Below are 18,928 nucleotides of genomic sequence, written 5' to 3' on the forward strand. Positions count from 1 at the left end.
AAATCTATTATTTGAATGAATTTTATATATATTAGGAATATAATTTATTAATTTTTTAGAAATAACATGCATTTCATGCATTAATATTAGGCTACAGTAATTTTTCTTAAAATATGATAATATATATATATATAGAGAGTTTTATTAGTTAAAAATATAATATAAAACAGAAGTACTAATTAATATATTATATTTTTACATAAATAAAAATAATTACCCAGATAAAAAATATTATAAAAAAATTAAAAATTTTAATAATATTAATAAAATATGTAGATCAGTAGTCGGATCGTGGGCTTCACTCTTCTTTTACTTTATAATCTTTTTACAAGCCCTATCATACTACCTCCAAATTTAAATCTCATATCGAGGAAAAGATATGCCCTCAAAATATTTTTCTTAAAAAAATAAAATAGTCCAATAACATAAAATAAAATAAAATAATTCCATTAAATGAGAGAAAAATATCAAAAAAAAAAAACTGAATATCTATTAATAAAGATAATTTTAAGATTTATTCACTTAAAATCTATCAACAATCTAGTAACATAAAAGAAAAGAAATTAGCTATCATCATGGAAGAAAACATTATAAGAGATTTATGAAGAGAAGGTAGAGTCACTCTCTCCATAGATATATGAAAATAGGATACAATTCATTAAGTTTAGATTTTTTCATTATATTAAGATAATATGTGTTAAATATTTTTTAAAATATTATATAGACTTATAATTTCTTTTAATTTAAAAGTACTATATATATAAAATTTTTTTGAATAGTAATCCTAACTTTAATTACAAGCAATAATATAATTGTAATTATAATATAGAGATATTTTATTGTAAAATAAAATATATTTAATTTTAATTATATTTATAGTTTTTGTAATAAATCCATAAATTGTATTATGTACCTTTAGTAAATTCATAAATAGTCATTTAATATTTGAGGCCATGGGAATCAACTTCAAAAATAAATATAATATTTAGTTTTATATATATATATATATATATATATATATATATATATATATATATATATATTCTATTATTATAAATTTATTAAGTATTACATATTTTAATAAAAATATAATTATATTAAAATTATATAATGTACATAAAAACTCATGAAAAAATAAATGTATAAAATTAATTTTAAATTTCATTATTTTATCCAAATGATATAGTTCATAATTTAATTATTAAAAAAAACCAAAACCATAACAAAATAGTAAAATAAATTTAACTTTATATGATTTGATTTTCACAATATCGAATTTTTTCGATTTTGATTCTTATTAATTTGGTTTTCGATTTATTTAAGAGTAATCAAAATTACGGTTAGTAGCTATCACTAACATTTTTTTTTTTAAGTATTAACAATTGATAAAATTAAATAAAACTCCTTCAAAATTTTTCTTTTAGCTAGTTGCGTTACACGTTTCTGAATATCAAATTATTCTAATGAGGAGAAAATATAAATTAATATCATTCTGTTTATATACGCATATGATAAAGTGAAGCATAAACTTTATTAAAGTTATCATAAATTTTAACAATGAATATACTTTACTATCAGTGTATTCCGAAGAATGTAGAAAGAGTGGAACCATCACCTTGTACTCTAAGCTTTTCTTCCTCTGCACATGATGAATGTCCACACTAGTTGCAGAATTCCTTCTGCACTTACACACTGGCTTCATAGTCTTATTTCTTGCATGCATTAAGTCCATTTGTTTAACTAAGTATGCCATAATCAATGGCATTAATTTTCCTTGATTGCATGTTATGAATTGAGTAAGAAAATTCCTCCCTTTTCTTGCTGTTAGGTATTGCAAAGAAGACTTGCTGCTTATAGTGCAATTATTTAACTAAAAAATAAATATAAATTTACAAGAATTAAAAATATTAAAATTAATTACACGAGAGACGTACATTCATGCGAGAGATTAAGTGTTACTCATTAAAAAAAAAAAAAAAAAAAAGTTATTGCTCATGCACATCTTATAATTTCTCCTATTAAGGGCTGGTTTAGATTGGTCCTTGGGCCATTGAGGGGGCCATCAAAAGAAGTTCAGATTCGCAGGTGTCCACAAGGACAGAGTCGGTCTCCCAATTGATGAACCGGAAATCTGATTGAAATTGGTGATTCAAATTCTTGGTCCAACCCAATTCATATCGCTTTAAAAAAATAAAATAAAAATAAAAGATTTTTAATTATTTAACACAGATTGAAGTGAAATCAAATAAAAAAAAGTCCTTAAATCTAAATTAAAAATAAACCATTTCCTGGTGGTCCGGCTCAAGCCCAAGCCAAACATGGCTCCAAAACGGGAAAAGTGGGCATCCCTGCCATATGCCCGACATGCAACGGAATTCAGGTGGAACATAATAATCTATGCTAGATTTTCTCTGCAGAGCATAACGAGACAGAAGAAGAGGAAAAAAAAGAGCTTAACAAACACAATCAGCATATATGGATGGATCATAACGACGGCCACTTGAACGACAATCTTGAACTCTACACCAGAGAATTCATCCCGCTCTCTATAGAACCGGATTGTGTCGCCAACTTTGAGGTCCCAATAACGAACAAACGCCAACCAGTCCCTGCTAGCGAGAACAGGCCTTGGGTGCCCATTTTTGCGAATGGATCACTCGAAACACCAGAGGAATCCGCCATGGTCCTTGACTGCAATAAGCATCCGATGACTGTCTTCGAAGTTTGGCAAAAGTTTCAAGGCCTCTGTTGGTATTGCTAGCCTTTTAGCAATATCTGTTTTGGTTAGAGGTTTGGTGAAAATGGTATTGGTAGCCATGAAGCGGCTTTGCTGTTGCCGATGAGATGTAGCAAAAGGGAACAAAGGGAGAGTAAGCAAGCCAGAGTCAAATGCACCATGGAATTTTGTTAGCGATTGTGCGCATTTATATGTTGAAAATGGGGGTGGGTGGACGGGCGAAATTTTGATAAAATTTTCTCTCTCCACGCAATTAAAAAGGGTAAAATTAAAAATAAAAATTAAAAATAATTATTATTTATGAATAAATAGAATAACAATTAAACATAATAGGTAGTTATTATTTAAAAAAAAACTATTTTGAATAAGTGGGAAAAACTAAACATTGTAAAACTCGTTTATATTTATTTATATGATTTTAATTAATTTATCATTTCATTTAGGTCATCGTATATTGAATAATTATTATATTATATAATTTCTTCATTTTTCATAAGTAAATTCATATGAAATGATAAATAAATGAATGTGTTACACATAAATAAATGTAGTTATTAAATTTTAAAAATAAAAAATATTAAATAATTATTTAATAATTATAATTTTAAAAGACTCACTTATATATATATGTATAATTTTTATTAAATTATTATTTTATATAAGATATCTTATCATTGTGACGGATAATTGCTCGCTTCTATATCCTCTGGCCAAATAGGACTGCTCGTGGTTGAAGTGTCCTGGGGCCTCAAGGTCTTTTTCGCCGTTGCTCAAAGCCTTCTTGGTCCTTGAAAGAGAAACGGTTTGAGAATATTCAATCTCCAAATTATGAATTTCTAAAAAAGGTATAATGTTTTTGCTTTTGGTGGCCCTCTCCAAGCATGATTTTTTTTTTTTAAGTGATGAAAATTTGTTTAAAATATTTTACACTTTAAACCATTTTGAAAAGTATTTCCTTTTAACATTTTGAAAACCATTTTAAAATTTTTTATAATATCATTGAAAATTATATCATATAAAATGAATAAAATAAAATATACTCACATGCTGTGCAATATTTCAATTAATATATTTATGAAAAAAATTTATTATTATACGAGAAAAAAAATATAAGCGAAATATATTTAGTGGTTCTTTTATTGTTGCTATATATATATATATATATAACCTTTAAAGTTATATTTTTATTTCATTACGCATAAAATTTTTATTCTCTTTTTTTTTTAAATTAACATAATAATAAAGTATTTATTAAACAAGAATTATATTTGATATGATTCACCTAAAATCTAAACTTTAAAAATTCGAGTTAGTCTATGCCTATTATCGATTTAATAAGAATTAAGTTTTATTATAAGATAGAGCCGAATAGAGATTTAAGAGTTGTCAATCTTTATTTGAAAAGAATCGGTAAGACCATACAAGCATGATTATTTGAATTCTTAATAAATAAGTAATTAAAAATTAGAATAACATAAATAAAACAACTATCTTAGAGTGTCACGAGGACGATTCTCATAAAAAATCACATTAACAACACTATTCTACAATGTACAACTATATATGAGTTCAAATTTGATATATAATTCCAAAAATTACGTCAAAATATTGCCCATCATCATATAAAAAGGCCTTCAAACACCTACTTAGGTACATTCTTTTTCAATACACAATTAAAATATTGTTTCATCACTATCTCAATATATTATTTGATTGGAATGACTGTTGGATAGCCGCTGAACTCACCTTTCCTTGGCTTCAGGTTACCCAAAAATCTATTATCCATCATCTGGTTATACAGAAAATTACGGCAACATTAATATTTATATATTTTATTATATTTTTTTTTTCTCCTTATCATTAACATTCTTTTTATATTATAGTAAAGTAATAAATTTTAATAATTAAATTGAAAAATGAGCCTTGAGAATGAAAAGGATTATAAAAAATAAAATTAGATTTTAATCCATACTGAAGTTGATTATTATGTTTAAATTTATGATTATTTTCAGGAGTCATGACTTTTTGATAAGATTTTGTGATTTTGTTCGTCTTTTTGTGTGTGTGTATAATATATATATATATATATATATATATATATATATATAGAATTTTTTAGCTCGATTGTATTTTTGTGATATTAAAATTTATAATATATTATTATTGTTATTATTATTATAAAGCTACAATTTTTAACAATTAAATTCTAGGATAGGTTGATATGATTGAAATTGTAATAATATTAATAGTACTTAATATAGCCTTTAAGCTGAATATGGACGCTTGGAAAATTATATAGATTCCTAATTAATATCGCAACTCAATAAAATACTAACTTATGCGTTAAGTAATTTGAAAAAAAAAAAAAAAAGTGAACCGAGAAATGAGATGGCTGGCTGGTCCGGTTAGGACGTGGTTCAGAAGAGCTTGTCCCATAGTTCAAGCACAATGGCGCAGCACCTAGTCGCCCCTGCTACTATGACTATGGACGCCATGGTCCCTTGCTTGAATCGGCCTGATGATCGTAGCGCGCACATGATGGACTCAGTGCCCAGCTTAAGCAACTGCATGGTGAGTAGTTCCGGAGCTGCAACGCAAGACGAGGACACTATTATACAATTACTTCTTTCCCATATGACTTTTTAGTATTGATTTCTTATTTTAAAGGGTTTTGTCTGAATTAATAGCGTTGCTGATCAATTATTGTTATGTGTTTTATCAATTATCGATTTCTTTCTCTTTCTCTTTGAACTTTCGATTTTTTTTTTTCTGTATTTACTTCATTGGTCCATTAAATGAATGGTTTTTGTCTGTCAACTGAGGTCTTGGCCTTTGTAGGAGTTAAACATTGATGGGATTTCCTCTGTTTAGAAGAACTGTTGTAGCAAATTCTAATGTGGTGAATAGCGGGGCGGTACTACGTTGTAGGCAGGCCTCAGAAGTTTTCAAAATTACAATTTTATCTATAAACTTTAATGATTTTTTTTAAATTACTGTTTACTCTTAAAAGTTTCAAAATTATAATTTTAAGTGTAAATTATATTTATATATATTGTTTGCCCCTTAAAATTTTTAAATTTAATTCAATAAAAAAAATTTAATTTTGATTTGAACCTGTGAAATTTTAATTTTATTTTAAATCTAAATAAAACCATAACAAATGAAGTTTAAGTATTAGTATGTAATTAAATTAATAATTTATCAAGTATTTGCATTATAAAAACTCAAAATTTAATTTTTTTTAAAATATTTTGTGTATGAAAAAATTTTTATAGTCTTCCGTATTTTTGAAGTGTGTCAAAAAAAAATTTTTTTAGTAAATAAATTATGAGCAAATTAATTTTAATTATTGATTATGACAAATTTTAAATAAATTACCATGATTAACAGTTATATATAATGAATAATCCATCATATTATATCAATTTTATTAGGTTATCTATTCAAAGGTGTAAACACCTTTGTGTTGTTCAGTGTGTTTTGTGAATTAAAATATTATGAATTATCTTAGTTTAATGCAATAATTAAAGATATATTATTCACTTTACGAATTTAAGTTTAAATTCTCACTTTTTCAATCTCTTACTGAAAAAGGATTAAAATGTATTAATTAATTAATCATTTTTTATTTATTATCGATTTGCTTCATTGATTAATCGAATTTAAGAATGAAATTATTTTGATTTGAATTACTTCGTGACCTTTTTCAATGAATTTGGTTTTTTAAATTAATTTAAAAATGTCAATTTAATTTAAAAATTAAAATTTATTTGCTATTTTTTATTTTTTAAAATAAAAAATTAAAAAATTTAATTTTTAAAATTTTAAATTAAAATTTTAAATTCAAAAATTAAGAAATTAAAATTTTTTAATTAAATTAAATTTCAATTAAAAATTTTAAATTAATTTAAAAAAATATACATATATTAAATTAAAATTTTCAATAAATATAAGAGTGAAATTAAGTTTTAAGTAAATTTTACATTACGTGGTTATTTATCAAATCACTCTAAGCAAAAAAAAAAATAATAAAAAATTTTTAATTTATTGATTTTAACAATTAGATTTTAAGTGATGTGATTTTTTTCTAAAGACTTGTAATTTTTGTGTCCCCACAAATATAGTCACCCGTACAAGTCCAACTCTCACTCAGTGATGTTTTGCGTGGGCCAAATGGTTGCCATGTCAACTTGTATACATGAATGTTGGTGAATACTGTACAGCCATTTTCTAAAAAACCAAACCCATCGCTTTCATCACACAGAAAACACTTTTTGATCACATGTTCAATCGAATATAGTCATAAAGGGAAGCAGAATCCCTCTTTTGGATATACAAACACACACAATCGCTACTTATTCGGGGTATCATTACATGAGTTGGGGGGCAGCTGCTTACTCATTTCCGCGCGCTTTTTATGTGGATGGAAACGTTAAATCATGCGCCTTTTTGGTATATATTAGTATATCAACACTCATGTTGTTTAAAATTTTAATAAATAGAAATTAAAAATTTAAATAGTAAAATAAAATATTTAAATTAAATGAAAAAATAATTAAAAAAAGTTAAAAAAAAGTGACATACTAATAAAATTTAATATATATAGTGTAAAATTTGAAAAGGAAATTTTTATTTTTAATAATAAAATAAAAAATTAAAATAAAAACGCCAATAATGGAAAACCACAACATTGATTAGATCATCAATATTTGGAACAATGAATTTCATTTTATTAAAATAAAATTATTTTAATGAAAATAATAATTAAATAATTAAAAAGTAATTAAAATAAAAATAAAAAGTTGAAATTATATATATTGGGGTATTGTTTAGAAAAGGTGAGAGAGTGGCTGAAATAGGAGAAAAAATAAACCATTTTATTTGATTTAGCACCCAATTCAAGATTCAGTGTTCATCAGTATAATAGTCTTTAAGTTGTTACATTTTAATTTTAAAGTAATCTAATCTTCACTAATGAGTAAGATTTAAATAAGATTTTATTTTATTTAGTTAGATTCTAATACTATATAAATAGTATACTTAATCAATATTTAACCAATGGAGTTATATAAATAGATTCTTTCTGTTTCTTCGGTATTTATTTTTATTTTAACAATAGTATCAGAGCCTCAATGATCTTATGGGTATATGAGATAAATTTTTAAACACAAAATTATTATAGATTGTTGGAAAGAAGTATTCCGAGAAAAGTTTTAATAAAAAAATATAAAAATATCGAGAAATGCATCAGTAATGAAGAGATTGAAGAGAAGTATTCCAAAATGATCAGTAATATGAAATTGGTGAGAAGTGTACTAAAATTATTAGATGAAGATAAGTGTTTTAACAAATAAAAATTGTCAGTTGGAGAAAAGTGTTCCAACACATAAAATTATCAATTGGAGATAAGTGTTCTAACACATAGATTTATAAGCTGAAGAGAAGTGTTCGACCACTCAAAATTAGCAGATAGAGAGAAGTGCTCAAATCACAAAAAAAAAAAAAAAAATTGTTTTGAGTTTGTATTTGAATGAAGGGAGAGAATGTTATAAGCTAATTTAAATATAGTTGATTTAGTATTCTTCAGTATAATAGTTTTTAAGATTATTACATTTTAATTTTAAAGTAATAATCTAATATTGACTAGTTATTGGGATTTAGATATAATTTTATTTTATTTAGTTAGACTCTAATGCTATATAAAGATAAATAGTATAATTAATCAATATATAGTCAATGAAATTGTATAGATAGTTGCTTCCTATTTAATAAGAATGTTGTTTATTTGATGAGTTAGATATTTATTTTTTATTAATTTAATATTTTATGTTCATTTTATTCTTTTACTAACAAAATAAAAGTTACTCATATTATCTAAAAATTATTATTAACAAAATAAAATATATTTTAATTTTAACAAAATAACCGCAAAAAATTCCTTCTATTCACCTTCCCTCATACATATAGGATGGTAAATAAAAGTAATTTTTGTGGTTTTTTTGTTAAAATTAAAATCTATGTTATTTTTAAATTAATTTAATATTTTAATTTATAAATAATGAATGAAATTAGTTAAATATTAAAAAAAAGTATTAATTTCAGAAAGTATAAAATTATTGTATATCTTTAATAATTTAATATAATAAAATTTTAAAATCTCTAATTTAAGTGATTCAAAATGATTTGAAAATTTAAGACAAATTTTGTGCGAATTCTGAGCGTAAATGGCTCAAACATTAAATACAAAGTTAGGTAAAATCTAGAAAACTGGAAAAGTACAGGATTAAGTACTCAGGAGTAGTAACTAATATTTTGGTCATAACTAAAGATCTAAACCTTCAAATTGAGTGATTTAAAATGGTAATTAAAGCTATGACATTAAGGAACGACTTTTATAAAGATTACTTTAATAAATTATAACTAGAACTATGTTGAAATTGAATTTTATTGTAATACTTAACTACTACCCTGAACCTAGAGAAGTTGAGATATATAGTTATTTTAGGAATTTCACTACGAGTTTATATGATTTGTTATTGGAGGACACTAAAATCAGTATTGAGACTTTGAAATTATGTATTTCAGTGGAGAAGAATACCTTGAAGTGAAGGGAAGATTATATCAAATAAAAGAGACTAAAAAAGGTTTATGCACAATTTTGATTTCCTTTGCGCTTTAAAAGTTTAAATATTTATATACGTATGGTATGACTAATTAATTTCATCATTAATTTGAATATCAAGTCCCAAAAATAATATAATTATCTAATCATGCTTATTATAATGTCCTTAAAATATATCTTATATAAAATAAAATAAACTTACATGACAAACGGAACGATATAAGCCAAATGAATTTAGTGGCTCCTTTATTGTTGTTTTAAAGTTATATTTTATTTAATTACACGGCTCTAGCCAAACCCGGCGCCACAACCTGAGAACCGGACATGTGGCCATCCTTGCTATCTGCACAATCCTTTTAGGAACAGAGGACATGCAACAGAATCCAGCTAGAACGTAAACTATGCTAGATTTTCACTGCAAAGCATAATGATATAGAAGAACAGCAAACAAAATAGCGTAACAAACACAATTCTTCAGCATATATGGATGGATCATAACAAAATAGAGAGTAAGAAACAAAACAACTGGAAATAAACATTCCTCAACATTATTACTGATCACACAGCAGGACTGGAGCAAATATTAACATAGAGCACAAGAAACAGATTTCTGTGGCAATATATGGATTACCACAAAACAGCACAAGAAACAGAACAACAGGAAACAAACATTCTTGAACATTATTATTTATTACAGAGCAAAACTCGAGTAAAGAAGCAGCTTCACTGGTTGATTTATTAGCACATATATACCTCAACCAGCCGCTTGAACCACAATCTTGAACTCAACTCCAGTGAATTCATCATGCTCTCTGTATAAATGGATGGTGTCACCAACTTTGAGGTCCCAAAAACGAACAAACGCCAACCAGTTCCTGCAAGCAAGAACAGGCCTTGGATGCCCATTTCGGCGAATGGAACACTCGAAGCTCCAGAAGAAGCTTCCGTGGTCCTTGGCTTGGATACACACTCTATGGCTGTCTTCGAAGTTTGGCAAAAGTTTCAAGGCCCTTGCTGGTATTGCTAGTCTTTTAGCAATATCTGTTTTGGTTAGTGGTTTGGAGAAAATGGTAGCCATTGAAGCAGCTTGCCCATGAAATGATTCAACTTCTAGTCTCTTTATATGTATACAGCTCCGGAATCCAAAAACATTCATTTACACGGAACCCAAAAACGGGCATTCACCTTTTGCTCCCCGTCTAGTTGGCGAGAGATGCAACGTGGAAAGATGGCATTTGCTTTATTAGTATCCTTTTCTCGTCAAGCGACTGTGGGGAACATTCGTAACCATATAAAAAGCATGTGTGATGTATTACGTGAGCCGTGAGCGAGAGTGGTGGGCCATTATTTCAGAAAAGACAATTACGTCAATTTGTTCTTAAAAAGGCATTGTTATTTAAAAAAAAAAAAGATATTGTTTTTGGTTTTGGTGGGCCATCCAAGCAGAATTTTTTTTTTTTTACTTTTTTTATATATTGCATATCCCTAACAATTTAATAAGATAAAAATTTGAAGTGGCGAAAATTTTTTTAAAATATTTATACATTAAAACATTTTGAAAAGTATTTTTTTAACATTATACTCTCGCGTCCCATTATAATAAATAATTAAAAAAAATATTCCTCTTTATTTTTTTATTTTTAAAAAATAAAAAAATTAATAATTATTATTTTTTAATTTTATCATTATTTATTATTATTTTCAATGCATTCATTTTTTTAATACATTTCAATATTTCAATAATATTACTAAAAATATTTTAATTAATTATTAATATTTTTTTATAAAAATAACGCTACTCAGATATTTTCTTAATTTTTATGCAAAACTCTTAAAAGGCTGCTGTAATTGGACGGAGGGAGATGTAAGTGGCTATGAATAATCAACTTCATCATTAATTTGAATATTAATTCTCAAAAATAATTTAATAATCTAATATTACTTATTAGAATATCATTGAAAATTATATTGCATAAAATGAATAAAATAAAATAAAATAAACCCACACGCTGTGCAATATTTCAATTAATATATTTATGTGAAAATTATTGTTATATGAAACACCTACTCCTTCTTCTGAAATAGTTTTACAACACCCTACTCATTTTGAAATTGTAAACCTTACTTCTTTTCTTTTTTTTCTCTTCTCCAAGATAAGTCAGGAGCCCTTACGGTACACATAACTTACTCATGCTATGCCTCTTCCTTCTCTTAGGTACTCTCTGGCTGTGCCCTTTTATAATATTATGCGTATGATAACAGGACCGTTGCATCCAATATTATAACAAAGATATTTCTGATACACAGGATCCTCTAACGAGACAAGTGTAGAGCCTACATATCTCTAATTACAAAAGTATAATACACGTTTTAAGGTTTTTAGGACTCATATATATATATATATATATATATATATATATATATATATATATATATATATAATTCAGCTTTTAAAATCAAAATCAATTTAGTTAACTAGGTAATCATATATTTTTTATTTTAATATATTTATTTTTTGACAAATAGTTAATATTTCATAAATACTAAAAAGATAAGTATAGATTTATAAAAATTTTTTATATATTATATTACTTGAATATTTTTATAGAAAATTTAAAAATATTAATAAAATTTATGTAAATATAATTTAATAAATGTTAAAGTTTTATTTTAAATAAGTAAAAATTAATTATTTTTATTTATTTATATTAATAGGTGTTATATTTAATTATTGCTAATTAATTTATATATATTTAATTAATTTTAATGACTCACTGAACAATTGGCTATTGATTAAACCATCATTCACTCGGCTTTTTTGTTGAATCAACTTCTAATATAGGTTTAATAACACTGCTGTGATTTCTAATATGTGCCCCAATAACTAGAAGATTTTGGAATGTTGCAATCCGATAACTGAGGATGGCAACTTATTAGCAATTAAGTTTGATTTATGAGATTTGAGCTAAATCTTTATTAAAATTAAATCAATCCTTTCATTTTAAAAGAGAGCGGAAAAGGGAGGGATCTAAGGGGCTTAATTTCATCTAGCTTCCAGGTCAAGTATTCAACCAAATCTAATTAGGGAACATACAAATGGGTTTCATAAAATTGTAATTACTAAATATTATTTTAAAATTTAATAATTAAATTACTTATATAATTAATTTTTATTAACTTATCATTTCATTTAATATACTTACATGAATTCACAATTTCATAATATAAATTTTCTTAGCACAAAGTTTTCTTTTTTGCCTACATGTCAAAATGCAGTGTCGTTAATGGAGGTTGATGAAATTGGAGCAACTGGCGGCAAAGCCGCCCTAGTCAAAGGACGAGATGGAGCTCAAAGTAGCTTTACGTATACAGCTAAAATGGCAACTACAAGAAATCACATCAACCTATCTTAAAATTTAATTGTTGAAATTGATAGCTTTATATATATATATATATATATATATATATATATATATAGTGAATATACACTCCATGGCTATATCCCAAGTCTGGCAAGTTGCTAACCCGCATTGGATTCTAAGATGAAATTCAAATACAATTAAATTTAAGTGAAATCATTTTCCCAATCAACCGAGAATTTGATAACTCGAGAGAAATTTGATGACACGTGAGTTCAGCATGCCATGGAAAGAAAGAAATTTTCTACGCAAAGAGAAAACTCCATTTCTTCAGCTGGCCCGTCCGCTTGGGACATGGTTTGACACGTGTTATGCAATCCTCAGCCTTACCGTCCATCCAAATCCTTATATAAACTAAAATTAATGGTGATAAAAGTCAATTATTACACCAATAACAGTGAGATACAAGCTCAATTTAAAGAAAATAAATAAAACTAGATATTAAAAAAATGAAGGGATTCAATAAATTGAAAAAAAAACGAAAAGGAAAATTAAAAAAATTACGAGATTTATCTCAATTATTCTGTAGTTATTTCTATAATTGGTGAATTTCAATTTTTGAATTGTAATTAGAGTCAAATGAATTGGAAAAATTAAAATAAAAGAATAAAACCAAAATTAATATACAATGAAATAAATTAAAAGTAATATTAGCATAATAATTTAATAGATTAGATTATATCAGATAGATAAATTACTTTGATGATTCAATAACTTAACGTTAGAGGAATGTAGCAATAGTATCATACTCAGTTGTCAAGCTTATTAAAAAAAAATTGGAATGCCTAATATTAGCTTCTTTAAAATATACCTTAATTTTAAATTTTGAAAAAAAAAAATAGTATGGTACTCATAAAGAAACAGCGTAATGGTACTGTTAAAGAAACAGTGTCAACTCTTTCCATTTTAGGATAATAATATTTTTAATACTCAACAATGATTTAGATTTTACTTCACATGGTAAAAATTATATAAAATTTTTTTAAGAGCTAATCAAAATTAGACAAAAATAGATTGAAAAAGTTAAAAATGGAACTATAAACCAAAAATATTAAAGAACTAAATTGAAATATTCAATTGAATCAGAATTAAATTAAAAATTTAACTATATTTAATTTGATTTCATGTTATAGTAAAAATAAAAATAGAATCAGACCTAAACTTTTGCAATTAAAAATATTAATTTAATTTTAAATTGATTTTTTATGTTGTATTTTTTAAATTTTATTATTTTACTAATAATTTCGAACAGAATTCGTTGAAAGATGCTAGAATTGAAATTGATCAAATTAATTTTTATTTTTAATAAAGTTTTGTTAAAATTTTAAGGATTTTAATTATAAATAAAAATATTAAGACAAAAAGCTGTGAAATGTTGGAATACGCAACCCTGCATGCACATCTTATTAATGGGTATAAAAGAAAAGAAAAATAAATTCACTTCTAAATTAAAAAAAAAAAAAAAAAAAAAAAGCCTAGTGCGTCCTCAGTTTTTAAAACGTCTCGTCTAACACTTGGATTCTCAAAAAAAAAAAAATTAAGAAAATCTTACAATATTCCTACCAAGCCTGTGTGAACTAAATGCGCTGACGTGTTAAAATAATGCTCTGGATCGATAGCCCAATAATTTCTTGCAAAGAATTAACTCTTAATTCTCTCTTTTTCTTCTTCTTCTTCTTCTTCTTCTTCTTTTTTTTTTTTTTCTAGAATGTAACTGTCGAGCTCTGGGTGTGATCCTGATCTAGTACTTGGTATCGCAGCAGTTATTGACAACTTTGTTGCTCTGTATTGTTGAGTTTGTGGGTGTAATATATATTTTAAGACGTGACGAACTATTATCTTTAAGGTATTAATTATTTTTATTAAATTATTATAAAATTATTATAATATACCTCTAAAATATAATAAAACTTGAAATTTGCAGACAATAACTTCTGAAAATTTCTCTTAAAAACTTTTTATACGAACTGAATTTTAGAGAGACTAGAAGAGAAGAAGAAATAGACATAGTATATTTCTGAATTGAAAAATTCATCTATATTTATAGAGAATAAAAAGTCATGGTATATTTTCTAGATAGGTACATCTATCTATCTCCAATAGATACAACTGTTTATGTAATATATATGTCTATTTATTAACAGATACTTATACAAATAGTTATAACTTTTTATATAAAATAAATATGTATATTTAATTCAAACGGTATATCTTCTAGCAGATATTGTTATATTCGTTTATTAAAAAATGCATCTCTTAATAGTCATAACTGTTTATATATAACAGAAATGTCTGTTTATTAACAAATAAACACATTTTTTAAAAAATTTATTTATGAAAATTAAAATAAGATAATTATGCTTAATAAAAGAATCAGTTTAATTAGTAGCAAGTATAAATATTCGATTATAACTAAATAATCAAATTGAATACATAAAATTTAGTTATTTTGATAAAGGATAATTCAATTTTTAATTTTTGATAAATGATTTTGATCATCAATTCAATTACACTTAATTTGGTAGTTTACTAACTAAATTTTTATTAGTTAATATATGAATTATAATTTATTATTAATACATCTTATAATTTGTTAATAATATTTAATTCATAATCGTTCTTTTACTAAATATATATCATATTATTTAAATAAAAATTATTATAAAAATATTTTTAATAATATTTCATAAATTAATATTATAAATTATATATTATAACTTTTGTTTGATTAGTTCAATAATAATTAATAATTAAATAAATATTTTTGATTTTGATTAATTTAATTATTTTGTAATTACAATTCAATTAATTAAATGCAATCCTAAAGTTAAATAAGATAAACCTATCCATTAATAAACATCATATATATATATATATATATAATTAAAAAAAATTGTGTGAGAGAATGGGCATACCTATCATAGATAAACCAAACATTTTGCCCTAAATCATAATTAGGGTTAATTCTTTTAATTTTTTATTTATAGCTAAGTTACGTTAAATAGAAAAATTAATGATAAATTATAATATAGTTTTTGAAATTTCACTTGATTAATAAAATACTTCATTGATTTAAAATTTACATTTAAAAAGAATAATTTTTATATTTATTATATATAATAAATAAATATTTTTGTTTGTTGCACATATTTATTACATGAAATATATTTTATATTTATTTTTAATTAAAATTTTATATTAAAAAATATTTTTATTGATTGAAATTATTGTAATTATCTTTTAGATTAATTTAAATAAATTCATGCATCTAAAAAAATATAAAAATAAATTCGTACCATTTTACATTTTAAATTAAAAAAAATATACGTAATTTAAAAAAATATATTTTATATGGATTGTGACATTCATTAAATAAAATACACATGTTGAACTATATATTAGACACATAATCAATAAATCTTCAATTATAATAGAATTTTTTTATTAATTTGAAAACAAATTAATTATAAAATTAAAATCTCAAGAAAACAATAGCTATGCTAATTAATAATAAACTATAAAATTAAAAACCATAATAAACTATAAAATTGTAAATTAAAAAAGATGTATAGAAAAACTTACTTATTAAATATGTAAATTTTACATAATTATACCTTAATTCCATAATAAATCAATTTAGATAAGAATTTTCAAAATTTTACTTCCCCTAATAAATCGTTTGCAAATTATTCTATAGTTTTACTAATATTCTATTATTGATTTTTCATCCAACCACGTATGATATCATCAATTTTTTTTTTCTTATTTTGTTTTCACTTTGCTATATGAGGAACATAGCCTGTAGGACCACTTATTAAATATGTAATTTTTTTTATTAAATTTAAATTCAAAATTTCATAGTCTAAAAATGATTCTATTACCCATTGGTAAAATTTATTGAGTCTGGTTGTGCTCTGGTAAGATACAAACTTGTCTTTTTACATGAACATAGTTATAGATATATAACACTGCGTTTTCAATTACTAGTTCTCCATTTCCACTTCAATCTTGTAGCCAACTCCACTGAATTGATCATACTCTTTATACAACTTGATGGTGTCACCAACTCTAAGATTCCTGTAACGAACAAATGGGAGCCAAGTCCTTGAAGAAAGAATAGACTTTGGGTGTCCATTTCTGCGAATGGAGCATTGAAAGCTCCAAAAAAAACCTCTGTCGTCCTTGGCTTCAATATATAAGTGATGACCGTCTCCAAAACTCGGCAAATGTGTCAAAGCCTTTGTGGGGACTGACAGCTTCTTCTCAACATCTATTTTGGTTAGTGATTTGCCGAAAATGGGCAGTGATGATGAGGAGTTTGAGGGACTTGAAGCTGTAGATGAAGGCATCTTTACTTTGCCGGAAGATTTGTAGCATATGATCAAGGTTCCAACTTTTCTCCTTATATATAGAGTGAGAGAACCTTCGTAATTAAACCCAACAAAAACTTGGAAATAAAAAAAAACCATCAAATAATAATAATTTAGCCTTGGAAAGTCCATTGATAGTTTGTCAAAATATTACGGCAACCCGAAGGATCGGCGCCGAAAACCAAAAGTCATGATAATGACTTAATTAGTGGCTTGAAGGTATCAGGGACAACCGACGTGTGTGTTGGCCTGCGTTAAACATGGTGAGGAGGCACGGTTAAAAATTTTTTTATTCAGAGTGTTTGCTGGAAGATTTTTCTCATTACATACATAGAGGATAAGAGAACCTTTGTCATTGGTAGTTTAAAGCTTTTTACAATTAAATTGGCCTGGAAATTAATCTCATGAAACTTTTGTCAAAAAATTGGGGGCGCTAGTCTGCGTGTAGTTATTTTCATCTTTCTGATTTAATATTAAAATTAATGTTAATATTAACTTAATTAATTTTTTAAATAAATATATTTTTCAATTTATAAATTATTATTTATTTAATTTAATTAATTTTTTATAAAAATTATATGTTATAATTAATCTAATTATTTATCTATAATATTATTTTAATTATTAACTCAAATACAATAAAATAAAAAAAATGATAGAATAAAGTATAAATGGATAAGAATATTTTAAAATAAAAATAATAAATTCATATTTCGTGAAAGTTGACGCATAACGTTAGGTTTTTCTAATAACTCTATTCATTTGCTTTGAAAATTTTTATTTTAATATTTGTTAATTATATATATTTATGTATTTTTATTCTTTTTAGAATGATGTCACTAATTAAATAAAGCAACTTGCAATTATTAGAAATTAGAAATTTAAAATTATTTTTTTAAAATATATTTTTTTGGTTATTTATAACTTTAATTAAAACAATATTTATACTAAAATTAGTATAAAATTATAATAAAAAATAATTATAATTTTCTTTTTTATGTTTCACGTCCATTAATGTGTTTTTTTCTAATTTCTTTTTAAATATTTAACTTAATTATTTTTCATAATTAATATTTTTTATAAATACAAATTTTTAATTAATTTAAAGATATTTAATTATAAGCTTTGATGGTAAAATTTGTCATATTTATAAGATTTATATATGTTAATTAAAAAATTTTAAAAGTTTAGAGTAAAGACATAAAATTTAAAATTCGAATGAATTTTATATAAATTAGGAATATAAGTTATTAAATTTTTAGAAATAACGTGCATTTCATGCATTAATATTAGGCTACAGTAATTTTTCTGAAAATATGATAATATATATATATATATATATATATATATATATATATATATAGAGAGAGAGAGAGAGAGAGAGAGAGAGAGAGAGAGAGAGAGAGAGAGAATTTTATTAGTTAAAAATAGAATATAAAAGGGAGGTATTAATATATATATTATGTTTTTACATAAATAAAACTAACAACTCATATATAAAATATTATAAAAAAATTAAAAATTTTGATAATATTGATAGAACATGTAGATCAATAGTCAGATTGTGAGCTTCACTCTTATTCTACCATGCATGTAGTTTCTTCACAAACCCTATTATACTGTCTCCAAATTTAAATCTCATATTGAAGAAAAGATATAAACCTCAAAATATTTTTCTCAAAAAAATAAAATAATTCGATAATAAAAAGAAATAAAATAATTTCATTAAATGAGAGAAAAACACTAAAAAAACTGAATATCTACCAATAAAGATAATTTA

At 24.4% G+C, this 18,928-nt stretch overlaps 1 protein-coding gene across 1 annotated transcript; it reads right to left on the reverse strand.

The window, feature by feature from the left end:
* Window positions 1-16,761: 16,761 nt before the first annotated feature.
* LOC131172699 (B3 domain-containing protein Os02g0764100-like) lies at window positions 16,762-17,127 on the reverse strand. Its single transcript, XM_058134212.1, has one exon. The coding sequence runs from the start codon at window positions 17,125-17,127 to the stop codon at window positions 16,762-16,764; it is 366 nt and encodes a 121-aa protein (XP_057990195.1).
* Window positions 17,128-18,928: the final 1,801 nt, after the last annotated feature.

Source organism: Hevea brasiliensis, chromosome 14, assembly GCF_030052815.1.
Source record: "Hevea brasiliensis isolate MT/VB/25A 57/8 chromosome 14, ASM3005281v1, whole genome shotgun sequence".
Lineage (NCBI taxonomy): Eukaryota > Viridiplantae > Streptophyta > Magnoliopsida > Malpighiales > Euphorbiaceae > Hevea > Hevea brasiliensis.

What these genes read in the sequence shown, in the direction of transcription:
- LOC131172699 (XM_058134212.1), bottom strand. Translation starts at nt 17,127, where the DNA reads ATGCCTTCATCTACAGCTTCAAGTCCCTCAAACTCCTCATCATCACTG.